General features: G+C 47.5%; 1 protein-coding gene across 4 annotated transcripts in view; it reads right to left on the bottom strand.

Moving 5' to 3' along the window:
* Positions 1 to 11,276, bottom strand: part of RALGAPB (Ral GTPase activating protein non-catalytic beta subunit) — a 63,668-nt gene extending 52,392 nt beyond the window's left edge. For all 4 annotated transcript variants that reach the window (XM_017835592.1, XM_017835591.1, XM_017835590.1 and 1 more), the window contains exons 1-3: positions 11,189 to 11,276; positions 4,407 to 4,619; positions 3,787 to 3,989 (exon numbers count right to left, since the gene is read on the bottom strand). In XM_017835592.1, the coding sequence (XP_017691081.1) occupies positions 3,787 to 3,989; positions 4,407 to 4,589 (386 nt within the window). In that variant the 5' untranslated portion in view covers positions 4,590 to 4,619; positions 11,189 to 11,276. The remainder of the gene's footprint in view (positions 1 to 3,786; positions 3,990 to 4,406; positions 4,620 to 11,188) is intronic.
* Between the last annotated feature and the right edge of the window lie 1,937 nt (positions 11,277 to 13,213).

Genomic DNA, 13,213 nt, shown 5'->3' on the forward strand with positions numbered 1-13,213 from the left:
GAGAATGTAGTTGAGACATCATGAATTGTTACATACATAATCCAGAAGTGGCAAAACTAGGAGAAATATTGTTAGCAAACTAATTTAAATTCTTCCTAGTTCTCCTCTTGCTTCCAAGTCAACTCTTATCCCTTCTTCCTTGAGTCTGATTTTCCTTTTAATGACCGCTTTCTACATCTTTTTCTGTAAATCCAAGCAACTGGGAGCAAGTAAGGAAGAAAGGAAATTATTTCATATTATCAAAGTTTTCTCTGTAATAATGATCAGATCCACAGTGGCACTGCTGAGTCACTCGACATGAAGTGTTGGAGAAGCAGCACAAAGCAGCATCACCTCTTTCCACCTGTTAGTCTGGACAAGGCAGAACATGTACAAAACAGTAACATGACACGTTCTGGACAGTATCTGAGGACACTGGTAAACAGAGCTGAGGAAGCCTAAAAGTTTAAAGGGTGAAAGAGCCTACAAATTAGAGTGTGCAATATATGTAAGGCATATTTCAACCTGTGCACCATTTCCTCATCCCTCCTACCACTTACTGAAGGGATGACCAAAAAAATTTTAGAAGTATTACCTTCCACTGGACCACTAAGGAGTATTATGGGATTCCTACCAAACACTTTCAGTGTGATATAACCCACAAGTCATGTTGCATGGCAAGAACCCCAAGAACGTGCTGATCCACTAAATACTATCAGCTCTTATCTTTATAGCATAAATGCTGTGTTACAGTACTGGAAACAAGATTACAAAGAGACAAGACAATGTCTAATGCAAAATTGCAGACCACCAGCCACAGTTCAGGACCTCAGTGCTGGACAGCAGTGCTAGATCGTAACACAGAATTTCTGTAGAATAACAAACCTGGGGACAAGCCCTGCCTTGCTTATAGCACTGTTTTTTGTCTGAGCAACGACAGAGCAGATACTTCAAACCAAAAGATATCCTTAATCTACATAGGCTTAAAGCTTCCAAGCCTGTTTCGAGACTTGTTTCCCTAATAATTTAGAGAATCTGTAAAAAATATACAGGAGCTCCATATGCTTCTGAGGATAGTTCTGAGCTAATCTCGTAAAGGCAACTCAAAGGTCCCTGTCCATCTATAAGTTCCTCTTGTTCACAAAGTCAACCCGATGGTAAGTTTTGGTTGCACCATTTCTAGACATCTGGATTTCTATAGAACTTTGCTTTTGGCCACACTCCCTTGCAACAAGCACTGTTCTCATGAGATCCTGTGAGAAGCATATGAAGTTATTACAAAAAAGCACTTGAACAGTCACCTGTTCCATGGTCTCTTAAGCAATTCCAGACATTTTTGTTGCACAGAGGACCCTGGTAACTGCACCCCAGTCTCCTGGGGAGGCAAGACACAGGAGAGAGTTCTCATATTTCCTTTCTGCGCTTCCAACAGTGTTTGTGGCACTGAAACTTTACCTGATAGCAACAACAAGCACTATTGCTTAAGTAATCTTCAAGACTTCCTGAATACTCCAGGGTTTCCAGAGATGAAAAGTTTGGGGGTCACCTGGGGACTGCTCAAATATGTCAACAAAGTGTTTCTTCGGGGTGGACCAAGGGTCAGTGCTGGAAGGAAGGAGAGAAGCACACTCCCTCCAGTCACTCCAGCAGAGAGAGGAAAGGCAACTTGATTCACCCAGCTTTCAGAGTTTCATTTTTCAGCATCATACTGTTTCAAGGACCATGCATGTAAACATTTGATTCAGCTGAGCACTCAGACTAGAATGGTCTATGCACACCTACTCTGTACCAGTGTACACAAGCTCCTGAGATGCCATTTACATTGAAGTGCCCACTTCAGGCTGCTGCATTTCACACCTCAGCTATGCATCCTCCTCAGGGTCTGAAACCTCCCCACAACTCTGGGCCATCACTTTTAAGGCAGCCAAACCAACAGCTACATTATTTCCAGGGAACTAGGATGAGAAAGGAAGCTATTTTAATCACAACCCTCCATAGGACAGAGGCTTATAATAAAGGTTTAGTATTTTCAACAGAAGAACAGGAGATTTTTCCAGGAGATAGTTCAACACAGGTTGCTAGTAGAGCTCCTGGGTAAGTATTCTACAGGAGCCCATCAGCACCAGCAACCTGCATCAGTAAGGTAAGCCCAGAAATTACTCTCCTCTGCCCCACCACAGGCATGTTAGACTGAGCCTTTGCTTTTACTCAAGCCAGGTGTGCACAACTCAGTTCTGCATTTCATTTCCAGAATAGAAATTCCTCCTGTTGCTGGAGTGAATTCTGATCACAGCAAAACTTGGAGGGCAAAACTTGGAGTTCTTTTTTCTGAAAACAGAGCAGGGACTTGAACACCAAGCGTTGACAGCAGCAGCCATGAAAAAAATCAGTGTTTCAGATAAATCTCAGAGACTCTTGAAAAAAAACCCACAGACTAGTTATACTGGAGGGGTGGGCAGTGTTTAAAATAATGATTTTTCAGTCCCCCCGTCTCTAAATGTTAATTACTGCATTCAACAGTCATCACGTGTAGTCTACCACCCTGCATCAAGCTCCAACCATGAATTTGGGAGAGAAGGGTGAAATGGCAGCTTGTGCCAAGAGCATGCAAGAAGCTGGACTATTGAGCTGCCTGCTACCAGGGCCCCTGGTGTGAGAGCAGGCAAGGGATGACACAAACAACTATTTAATGGACTAGCGAAGAACTTCTCTACTGTGCCAAGGGAATAAAGGATCCCAGACAGCAGACTGTATTCTCCAAGTATTAAAGCTGAGACAACCTCCTGCAGCAGTCTAACCCACAAGCTTGCTTTCTGCAGACTTGTGCCATTGCCCTGACCATCCTTTAATGGAAATTAAAATGCATTTTCACTACAAGTTAAAAGCAACAACCACTAAGGGTAGGTGGCAGATTTTTGAAGCAATCAGTAAATAGCAATGAACTCCGTGTCTGAATTTGCATAAGTTATTATTCAAAGTCCTTTATTAACAAAGCCTGCAGGTAAAGTGGAGTGACCCAAGTGCAGCAGAGCACTTTGAAGTCCACTTGCAGTGATATATTATTAATACTGATAAAAGCAGATGATCTGATACTTATGGACATATACTAAACATCGACCTGAAGTCAAGTGAATCTCCTCTTACATATCTGATACACGTGTTCAACAGTAGCAGGTAAACTTGCCATAAATTATAAACAAGGTATGATGTTTGAGCACTCGGATCCAAGATGTAGAAACATGTCTATTTACCATCAACATCCAAGGATGTCAGGCAGCAAGCACACTTCCATGGGATTCTTTCAAAACTACCAGTGAAGCACAGTCAGCATAACCATGCCCATTTAAGAGGCAGCAAGATGCAGTCACAAAGCAGTCACTTACTGCAAGATCCTCCAGCACATCAGAAAGGGGGTCAAATCTTGCATCACCAAAGGCTGGGACTGCCATGAGGTGCTCTTGGTTATCTCAGTTTTACACAATAAAAAGCACACGGTTGCACAGTGATGCTCTTCAGCCTTTCCCCCGCCCTCCAGTCATCCAACAGAGACAGATCTTCTTAGGACAGTAAACATTAAAGTCTATGAATGATCTGTGATTCTGACTACCTAAACCTAGCAGCAACAATTCAATTTGCTACTGAAAATTACAGAACAGGTGTGGACAAACATGTTCCTCCTAATCTTGCAGCAAACCCAGTCTTATTTTAGTCATGAACCTCTGTGCCTCACGAGGTCTCTGACAGGTTATCTCCTGACTACAGCTTGGACTCCCTCAGCCTCCTGAGTACCCCAGCCCTAACACTCACCTCGGTACAAAGAGATTTTGGAGATGTTTGAGAATGCTTTGAACATAAAGGTTTGGTTCCTTAATAACAGGTAAAGGAATGGAGTCCTTAGGTAACACAAGAGCCATAATCCAATCTGTATATACATCCACACAGTATTTCACAGTATCGCCGTCCAGAGGGAGAGTCAGTCCATAACAAACCACCTCCATAGTCCATTTTACCTACCAAACACAAAGCAAAAGTTATTAAAAAGAAATATTAGCAAGTAAATAATGGTCAGAGCACATTGGTTCTAACTCAACAAAAGTAGTTATGTGGTATGGGCAATTCTATTTAACATATCCTGCAAGAAAACGCTAAACCACTAACTTGTACATCATGATATTATGAAGAATATGAATAAACTACAAATCACTCTGAAATCCTGAATCTCTTAAGTCTAACCTGTAGAGAGAGTTCTTCGGAACACACAAGAGCTGATGAACTACCTGTTAATAGAAGCCTTATGTAGATTAGTAACCTAAAAATGTAACACATTTCATAAAACTTGGACTATTAAAAAGAGAAAAATAAAAGAGGCTATAGAAAACCATTAAGTTGCCACTCTGAAAGCTATGATCTCCAAGAAATGCACTTACTTCTTTGTCTGTTTTTAGTAAACTCTCACTTCCAACAGATGATGTAATTAAAGCTTGTCCAAGCGGACGCACCACTGCATTTGCCACTTCTCTCCCCACGTTCTCAGGATAGCTGTGAAGTACACTGGTATTCCCCTGATCATTTTGAATGACAAGATGCAAGGATCTCCACTCTGAGTACATAGTGCCTCTATGCTACAATCCAAACAACACCTGGGGGGGCAAGGAAGGAAAAAAGACGATTAGTAGAAATGTCTGTGACATGAGTTACCAAACTGAGGCTGTGTGTCACAATCCAGACCCTTGTAAATTCAAGATGCACATGTCCACGTCATACATTTGAAGACCAGGAAGAGATTCCAACAGCTGTTCTTCAACCTTAATATGTTTTAATATAGCCAAGAGCTTTATTAGAGATTACAGAAAGTTTCAGCTTGGGCCTATCAGCCCATTTGAGACACTTAAACTTGAGAAGCGACTTCACCTCACACTTCTGCTTGCCTCATCTTTGTAGGAAAGATGCTCTCACTTACATGGCATCTTCAGCTAAGTAGAAAATAGTTCTACAAGTATATTGCTCATAGAAGCAATGGCTGCAATTCATCCCTTTTTCCCTTTTTTACCTCAATAGTAGTTAAAAATAGATACCAGGGAACTTTCAGGAAAACCTGAGTCATCTCAGAAGACAAAAATTCAGCCTCTTTTACATTCATAAGGTATTTCTCCTACAACATGCACTACTCAAAACTTGTAGTTGAAAAATGTGACTGAGTGATAGTGAAGAGTGCCCTTTATCTGCAGTGAGTTCAGGACTGACTGAGTCCTAGTGCATCACTAACTTAAACCCAGCATCACTTTACAGTTTCATCATATACATGTTCCAAACCTAAGGCATTGGGGTATGCTCTAATGCATTTCAAATCCTTGTAAAGTCAACACACACAGTCACTCTCTAAAAATCTACATTTGTCCCACAGAGTCCAGACAGAAAAGCCACTAGGAAATTTCTCAGGGAGCACTCTCAGAACTAGAGAGGAGACACAGTTCTCCAATCAGCAACAATCCCAGCACAACTGCAGTTGTGCTTTTCCCCTCACTGCAGTCTGAGATCAGGAAGCCAAGTGACCATGAACTAACCAGGTTTTTGCAGTGGTGGAGGTTTAGGGTGGGTTTTTTGGCATTGCTGTGAAACCACAACCAAGGGAGGAGATTAGAAGCAGCAAAAGTTAAGCTGTGCTTCCACAGTCCCTCTCAGGAAGCAGCACCCTTGTGTCCCCAGCAGCACCCACAGCACCCACTGCTGTGCAGGGACGGGGCTGGAACCCAGGTAGAGCCCCCCCGGGGCAGGGCAGCAGCCAGGCATGGGAATGCCCTCCAGCCTCAGCTCAGGGAGATCTGCCACACGCAGCCAGGTTTGATCCACACATCAAAACATCCAGAGAGCTAAGCCAGCACCCAGTTTTGTCTGCTGAGACAGCTTTTAGGTGAATCAAGATCTGATCTAACTCAGATGAGACAAACATCTGTGCCAACACAATGGAGCAGTGAGGACCCAGGGCCAGAGGGGTGGCAGGAGCACCCTCTGACAGCAGCAGGCTTTGTACCTGCTCACAACAACATCACACTCCTGCTCGAGCAGGTGGCACCATGGCAGCCTGAGCACTGCAACTGCATCATCTCCTTTCCTCCTCTCCTACCAGCACCAGCAGTCTTTTATCCCTTATCTGAGCCAGCTGACCACAGGGTTGGCACAGGAGAAAAGCTAGGAGTGTCCAACAGCCACAGCTTAGATCAGCTCAAGCTGTCACGAATGGCACTCCAAGGTCTGTTTGCCAACTACACTTGCCTGGCACAATTTGGAAGCCAGTTAGTTATACAGGGAATGTTATGAACAACTCTTAGGCACTCCTTGGCCCAAAACCAAAAAAGAAGCCAGGCCTAGAAATACACCTTCCTAGGGACAAGCCGCCATTTAAACAGGTCTGCATATTTAGCTGACTCCCCAAGTGTTTATTTACACTCAAAACCCATGTAAAAATCCTGGCGATTCCCTTCAAGAGAGGAGGGAAAGTGAAGCAGCAAGATCTTGGTCTTCCAAACTACATCCTTTCTGGTTTGAGGTAGCAATCACATGTGCTCAACTGAAAGTGAATTAACCAGAGCAGCAGCAGCCTGCAGGAAGCACATCCCCTACATCCTTCACCCTTCCCTCCTCTGCAGGCTGGGGCAGGGGGGATGCTCCTATCACTGCAGGCAAAACTCTTAGGCTTAGAGAAAAACAACAATTCCATGACACAGAGAAGTCACACACAAAAAAACCCAAAACCAAACCAAACCATCACACACACAGAAAAAAACCCCAAAACAACAAAAGAAAACCAACCAAAAAACAGGATAAAAAACCCAAATATCCACTACAAAAAAAACCCTCCGAAACAAACAAAAGCCCTGAAACAAACAAAAGCCCCGAAATCCTACAATCATCAGTGATGGCTTCAGTCTCTGCTTAGCTTCATTATCTAAGTTTCCATACTTCTCCTTTCATATCCTATAGCCACAGTCTCTTTATCTTACCCCTTCTGTCCCCTGAACGCCATCTTAGTCTCCAGCTTGTCTGAAGTTGAAGCAGAAGGGACAGAAGTGAGATATCATCCACTTTCCAGGACCTCCCCTTCTCCTCTCAGTCCCACAGCCCTGTGCCTCTACCCCCAGAGCAGAGTGTCTCTTCTCCCTGCCCCCCAGCTTTGCTGCTCCCTACGAGGGAAGGGCGGAAGCACTCTCCATCCCTCTCCTGTGATACAAGTTCATTAGAAGCAGGTAACACCATTTGAGGAGGCTGATTTAAATAAACTGATTGGAACTGATAAAGCAGCATGTCCTTTCCATAGCCACCCTCTGGCTGCAGGGTTGAAGTGAACGGCTCCTGGTAGGAGCTTATCAGATGTGATAAGCACAGCACAGGCTGCTCTCCCTCTGTGGCTGCTCTCCCTCGGCCCAGAGCAGTGTGCCCAGATGTGTGGAAACGCAGCACAGCCCAAGCAAACTGTACGCAATGCCTGTGTAGAAGTTTTCTCATCTAGAACACAAAACTCAGAAAGGACAAGGATTCCCAAATCCTACTGCATTTTGGAAAACTCTCATTGCACTAGGACACAACCACCCACCTTCATGCAGCTCCCTGCCATGATAAAGCAAAGATGCAAAGCCTTTCTGGGTGACCCTTCCACACTTCCAAGGAGCAGCACTTGTAACAGATACAGGATATCTGTATAGAATATCTGTACAATATGTCATGTTTAAGCGGTTTAGCAGCAGGACACGGTAGCCAAAACCTCTGGTACCACACAGGCACAGCCTGCTGCCTGGCCATCATACACAAATTTAATGATTGAATCTGTATCTGGTCTTGCCATAAAAGAAAATCTTCTGTTAGTCTTATCCATACACAAGGAGTACTGAAACAAGTAATTGTTTCAGATGCAAAATCCTTATGAGGGGGACTTCTCAGGATATCAATCTATTTGCCCCTTACGTTTAGCAGTTAGAAGTTTTTATTTGTGAGGATTAGAAGTTTCATTTAAGACTCCACTTGAACTGCCACTTGAATTGGAAATTGCTGCCATCTATTAGGATTGGTGTACAGCTAAACTCATCTAGTGTGCAGCTTCTTATAACCGGACATGAGTTAAAAAAGGCTGGAAAGTCTCCCCACACGATGGTATCCGAGCAAGTGCTCTGACAGATTCCACACACTGACAGCTCTGTAGTTTGCCTTAGACCAAAGGCACCTAATGCTGTGCAGCAGCAGGACCCTCTCCCTTCATAGAGCCTGCATTTATCACTCATTACTGAAACAGCAACAGCAAATTGAAGACAAAAAAAGCAACTGTCATACCACATCAATAGCATACCCTGATTTTGACTCCTGTACTTCAGCTTCCATAAAGGACCCTCACTGGCCCAACTAATATCTCCCAAGTTTCATGCAGCTGAATAACCATACTTCACATACACACGTCTTATAAGAGTTCAAATCATTAAGGATTCTCAGAAGGCTAATTAAGAGGAGGGGTGAAAGAAGAGTAAATAAACCCCTGAAGTTTACCAAGCAGTTTTACACACTCTTGTATACTATATGTTCACTGTATGTTCCTGAAGGCTGCACTAAATAAAACATCTCCAGATTCCCACAGACAGACCTGGAAAAAAATTGTCAGCATTAACACTGGCAAAACAAAGCAGACATGTGAAGTTAAAATATTTATCACCTACTAAGAAACCGAGCACAATTCCAGTATTCCTTAGTGTGGTAAATAATCTAGTTTCAATGTATTTCCTCCAGATCTGTTTCAGCTTAAGAGGTTCAGTAGCTATCACCATATAAACCACTGAAATTGGATGTTTCAGCATTTAAGACCAAAGATCCTCGGTTCTCAAGCTGGTGAGCATGAAAGAACTTATAGTAATGAGTCCATAAAAAAAAAAGTTCTATTTCCAGTTCCCAAAAACTTAATATGAACATCTGCAGCCAAAATATTTAAACTCCTGGATGACTGAAGTTAGACAGTGAGAATCACCTAAGTAAACACAGCCACATTCTGCAGTTACTTTGAAGGAAGGGGCAGTAGGTCAGAGCCTAAGTTCAGGTGGGGTGTTTGGAGTGTGTGCAGGGGAGAGGTCAGGGACTCAATCCCTGCGTATGGAGCAGCTCCTCAGAAATCGTGTGCTGAGGGAGGGCAGTGCTGGGGGCAAACGGGAACATTTAGTCCTTCACACTCAGCAGCTTCACATGTACAATGAAGTGCTTGCCCACAACGCAAAAGAATTTCAAGCACAAGGACGAGCTGTCCCAAAGGTGGATCCATACTGGGGTTTAGTAGAACCAAAAAATCAGAGCAGAGGCAGTGGTCAGTAGTACAGTAGATGCAAAGACCATCAGCAGAGATACTCAAGGAAGGCTGAAGGCCTAATTGAACCTAAACCAGAGAAGCATCCACATAAAGGGTCTACATCAAAGTTCTGCAATATTAGATACGCTCTGTAAGCATTTCCCAGAAAGCAAGAAATCCCTGCCATTAACACGACCTCTCCTATCCAACAGTACCAACATCTGCTCTCTAGAGTAAACAATTTTTGCCAAAAAGCCATCCTACCACAACCTGCCTTCCCCAAAGCACACAGCAGGGAGGTTTATGAGCAATTTTCCTCAGGTCTGTGACATCCTGAGAACAGACAGCTGCCATGTGCCCACTTGTCTCAGCACTCTGCAAGTTCATGTTGGAGAAAGTGACCTCCATGTAGCTCAGCCTAACTCAGCACCTCTGGTATTAAGCCCACCAGGACAGACAAAGCACAGCTCTTTGTTAGAGCCATCCAACAGGTCAGCTCTCCTCAAGGCACACACTGTGTGTAAAGGATAACAGGCAGGGAGCAGGCAAAAAATAAAAATAGCAAGAGCCAAACAGAAGACCTATCTGAGAGAAAGACTAGCACAAAGTTGGCATTTTAAGTGAGTATTTTGTTAAAAAATAAATGAATATGCATGTCAGGATTACTATTAAATGAAAAAAAGGTCAGGAAGGAAGAGATCAGGCACAGAAAAAACAAGAACTCCTGTGATCCTTTCCCAGGCCATTCAGCCACGGAGCTACAGAGTGTAAGAGAAGAGAATCCCAACTACCTTTGCTCAGGGAAGATGAATTTGTCAGATTTTATTGCCTTACTGTAGCAGAAATTAATACATGACTGTGCCACAGGGAAGGTTGGGTCTCAAACGCAAGGTGCCATTTAAGCCACAAGGCTGGGGTCTCGCTGTCCCCATCACCCCCTCCTGGTTCCCGGGAACACTGCTGGGCACCAACCAAGGCAGGGAGCAGGGGGAAGCCACTGCCCAGAAGCTGCCCACTGTAATAGCTGAAGATTAGCAGAATAGGAAAGCAAAAACATCAGTCAGTTTTGTATGTTTTGGTTGTTACTCTGTTTTCAAACTTTGTTACTCAGTCTACTACTTTGCTTCTCACCATCACTCGTTTTTAACAGAAGGGTCGAGAAAATTATCTCCCAGGCAGGTCATCTGAGAATTTAATAAGTTTTCGCACCCCTCATTTCTGCCAAAAACCATGTAACAAACTCAACCACGAACAATGCATTTGCCTGACTCAGACTGAGAATAATTTTTACTCAACAGTTTATTTTACAATTTCACTTCTTTCTCAGTCCAGTTTCACGTGGGACTCTACAAACTGCCCAAGAAGGACTCTCCCGCAGCCACAACACCCTTGGCCTGGGGAGAAGCCTCGCTACATCTACTGCTCGCCAAATAAATAGCAATAAATGCCCGTAGGCCCCGGAGACCGAGCGAGGCGGGGGGAGCAGAACCCCGGCCGAGCCCTGGAGGCCCAGCCCGGGCCGGGCACGCTCGGCACCCCCGGGCCGCGGTCGGAGTCTGCGGGGAGCAGCGACACAAACTTTGCGCTGCCCCAGGCCAGGCCCCGCTCGCAGGGCCCGCACGGGAGGAAGGCGAGGTGACACCTCCCACCGCTCCCGGGGCGGGGGCACGGCCGAGGGGGGCCCTGGGCCGCAGGAGTCCCCGGGGGTCGCTTCCGCCCGCCCCGCAGCCCCGGCTCGGCGCGGGGAGAGCCCCGGGGAAGGCGCGGCCCCGCCCGGCCCGCGCGGGCCCCGCAGCGGCAGTACAGAGGTCAGCGCAGCGGAGGCTCCAGGCGGCGCCCGCGCCACAGGCCCCGCGCTCGGCGGCGCCGCGGCGAGAGGCCCGGCCGCCTTACCTGCGCCGAGGGCCCGGCAGGCATGTCGGGCCGGGCCGCTCCCTCAGGCCGCCGGGGCCGCGGCCGCTCGGCTCCGGCAGCGGGACCAGGAGCGCCGCTCGCTGCGCTCGGCCCGCGCCCGCTTCCGGCAGCGCCACAAAGCGCACGGCGGGGCCGCGCCCTGCGCATGCGCGGCCGTGCTGCAGCGCCACTCCCCGCCCCGGCTCGCGGGCCCCGCGCCGGCGGCACCGAATAAGTCGCGGGGTCAGGATGTGCGCATGCGCCGAGCGGCCGCAGCCGCGCCTGGCTCCGCCGCTCTGCGCTCCCTCTTAAAGGGGCCGCGCCCGCCCCGCCTGCAGCTTCCCCGCCCCGGGCACGGCCGCCCCGGGAGCCTCGGGCTGAGGAGCCGCTGCCGCCCCAGAGGCAGAGCTGGGCCCGTCCAGCTCGAGCCACGCGGGCAGCGACCGAGGCAGGCGCTGACCCGAGGGGTGCAGGCCTTGCACCCTGATGGCATTAGGGCACACCCTGTATCTGTCCCCCTCCAGCCCCGTACTCCATGGACCACACGTGCCAGGCCATTGAATCCACATAGCACAGTAAATCTGGCCGTCCCTTTCACCCTCCCAGCCAGGGTCAGGGACTCTCTGCTCCTGGTCACTGTTGGATTCCTGTGATTTCAGACTAGAAGTCCCCTCAACAAAGTCTTGAGGAGAGGTGGTCTCAGCCCTTATTCTGCATCTGTAACCATGATGTCACCGATGTGCTGCAGACATTCAGGGCATCACCCTCTTCCAGTGCAGCCTTAGTCAGTCCATGGCAAATGGGAAGGTGGTGCTTTCCCCCCCCGGGACAGTCGATTCCAGGTGTACTGGACACCCCTCCACATAACAGCGAACAGTGGCTTGCACACTGCTGCCACAGGCACTGACAAAAACACATGGGCAATGTCAGTTGCGGCACCACTGGGCTGCTTGGACTCCAGTTTGTACTGGAGCTCCAGCACATCTGGTACAGCGACACTTGTTCAGGTCGTGATGGCCCACTGTGAGCTCCCCCCTGTCAGACTTTCATGGTGCCCATACAGGGCAGTTAAATTGTGAGCGGGTCCTGCTGATCACGGCCACGAATCAGCTCATGGATGGGAACTGGGAAGTGTCACTCAGTGGGATATTGCCCCCAGTGCACCACTGGAGGAGCCATTGGCACCCGCTGTTCTTCAACTTTGCAGCAACCCCACAAGAGAGGCGTCCTCCAAGAGGCCGGGCAAGGGAGATGGCTGCTTAATTTTCTCTGTGCCCACAACAGCTACAGCAAAGGCCCAGCAGTGCCCTTTTGGGTCCTTGAATTACCCTCCCCTGAAACAGTCTATGCCAAGGATACATGGGCCTCTGGGCTGGTCGCCAAAGGCGGCTTTTGCCACTTGTCCCTTGTTAAATTCACTTCAGCCCAACAACTGTTGGACTTCACCAGCTCATTTCCTTCAGCTTTTCTTGCTGACCATGACAGCACATGGTCTGGAATACCCCTTTGGTCAGCCGGGGTCAGCTGTCCTGGCTGTGTCCCCTCCCAGCTGCCTGCCCGCCTGCAGTCTTCTGGCTCTCAGTAGGGAAGATCCATCCCTGCAGAAATTGTGGCACGTGGACCACAAATATCATCTTGGAAGGACAAGCAGACACCCCTTACCACGTCCCCCAGGATTTGCGGAGTATGAAATGATTTCTCTTTGCCTCATGCAGAACCTGTGGAGCCCCACCCAGGATTCACCAAAGCTTTCATTTGCTGGGTGTTGTGTATCAGCCCATGTGAAGTGCTGGATACTCCTGCTCTCTGGCCACTCCAAAGCTCCTCTGTGGCACAGAGGACTGCACGGTGGGGTTTGCACATCACTGAGTTGTGGGGCACGGAACTCGGAGTGGAGCCGATGGCTCACGGGGCCGTAACATCAGGCTGCACCGAGCGGGAAAGGTGGTTGTGTTGTGCATAGGAAAGACCTTTGATGTAGGGGGATAATCAGGCACAATTAGGCACAGATGAACCTCTGAAATG

This window comes from Lepidothrix coronata, unplaced genomic scaffold (assembly GCF_001604755.1).
Source record: "Lepidothrix coronata isolate B3197 unplaced genomic scaffold, Lepidothrix_coronata-1.0 Scaffold260, whole genome shotgun sequence".
Classification (NCBI taxonomy): Eukaryota; Metazoa; Chordata; class Aves; order Passeriformes; family Pipridae; genus Lepidothrix; species Lepidothrix coronata.